This window comes from Helobdella robusta (genome assembly GCF_000326865.2).
Source record: "Helobdella robusta unplaced genomic scaffold HELROscaffold_51, whole genome shotgun sequence".
Classification (NCBI taxonomy): domain Eukaryota; kingdom Metazoa; phylum Annelida; class Clitellata; order Rhynchobdellida; family Glossiphoniidae; genus Helobdella; species Helobdella robusta.
The window spans coordinates 895643-897245 of record NW_008705261.1 but is presented as its reverse complement, the minus strand read 5'-3'; the positions used below and the strand labels follow the sequence as shown (position 1 = coordinate 897245).

The window sequence follows — 1603 nt, the reverse complement described above, 5'->3', positions numbered from 1 at the left end:
ATGGTAAGATTCGCCGATCGTTTGATGCCCGTCTATCTGCAACACGAGGACAATCAAACATTTGTCACAGTTGAGGAGTCTGCATGCAACTGGTTTGGTGTGGTGAGCTGGGGGGATGGTACAACCTCTATGGCACGGGAGGCATTGCAAAGAGATGCAAAAGAGAGAAACAACAGAATTCTTAACAACGTCATTCACAGTCAGGAGTGGACATTGACGCCATTGTGAAATATTCAAATCGACACCATGATGGCTACTATGCGGCCACACACGCACGCAAACACACGCACACACAAAATCTACATCAACAAAATTTTACAACATTCACTGAACACTTGCATGAGAATCCAGGAATGTGCTTAATATCCGTTCCATGGAAAGTCCAATTAAGTTATGTGTGCGTGCATGTGTATGTATGTGTTTGCTATTGTGTGTGTGTGTTCTGTGTCCTTCCGCCTATATAAAAATGTTTGTAAGTGCTTCACTTCAACTTACCTCAACTAGCTTTATCTAGTGAAAGAGATTTAATTTGATTAAAAGACCATGCTCCATGCCCAACGTGCAGCTGTTGATGTTCTAGCGGAACCCGAGGAACACGCTCTTGATATCTCCAAGAAAGAGAACACGGAACTCCAGGTGAGAGCATATTTCAAGATGTCCATAAAACATGGAAGAGTTAGCTCAGACGTTAGAAGTGCCATGTCTCGCGCCGTTCTGATGCCGGTAGGACCTGCTTCAAAAACTTTCAGTCCCCGACTAAACAGTTATTAATATTATGCGCCGGCATCCATCCATATCATTCATTCATTCATTCATTCATTTATGATAATTTAACATTTAAATTAAATATTAATTAGAAATAATTTAATAATTTTTAACACTGGAAACAAATTAGAACGGTGATGGTGATGATGAAAAAGAAGATAATGGTAGTGATGGTAGTTGTGTAATTATCATCATTATTATTATCATTATCATCATCATAATTATTATAATTATTATCATCATCATAATTATTATAATTATTATCATCATCATAATTATTATAATTATTATCATCATTATTATTATTATCATTAGTATTTTTATTATTTTTATTATTATTATTGTTGTTATTATTAAAGAATCTTCGCGCCATTGATGTTGTTAATAAAGAATTCAACAAGAGATCGTATCTGGGTGTGAGTGAGTGTGGTGGTTGTGGTGGGTGCCTGATGGTGCTTCTGATGATGGTGGTGGTGATGAGTGCATTTGATAATGGTGATGATGATGGTGGTGATGATGGTGGTAATGATGATGATAAGGGTCGTGATGATGATAATCGTTGTGATGACGGTAGTGATGACGATGTTCTGAAGATAGTATGAGTGAGAATGGGATATTTATAAGGAGTAGCACATTCGGGGATTATGAGGGTAATGGTGGTAGTGATGATAACACTGTCGACGACGATGATGATGATGATAGTGGTGGCAATGGTAGTGTTGATGATGATGATGGTGGTGGTGGTGGTGATGATGGTGGTGATGATTATAACAATAATAGTGATAACTTTCGATGTTGGTGATAATGATGACGATGACGAAAAATGTATAATGAATAT

At 37.4% G+C, this 1603-nt stretch overlaps 1 protein-coding gene across 1 annotated transcript; it reads left to right on the top strand.

Annotated features, from left to right (window-relative positions):
• HELRODRAFT_179016 (hypothetical protein) lies at nucleotides 1-771 on the top strand (the record flags this gene model as incomplete). Its single annotated transcript, XM_009027877.1, has 2 exons — nucleotides 1-199; nucleotides 566-771. The coding sequence occupies 2 exons, from the start codon at nucleotides 1-3 to the stop codon at nucleotides 769-771; spliced, it is 405 nt and encodes a 134-aa protein (XP_009026125.1).
• Between the last annotated feature and the right edge of the window lie 832 nt (nucleotides 772-1603).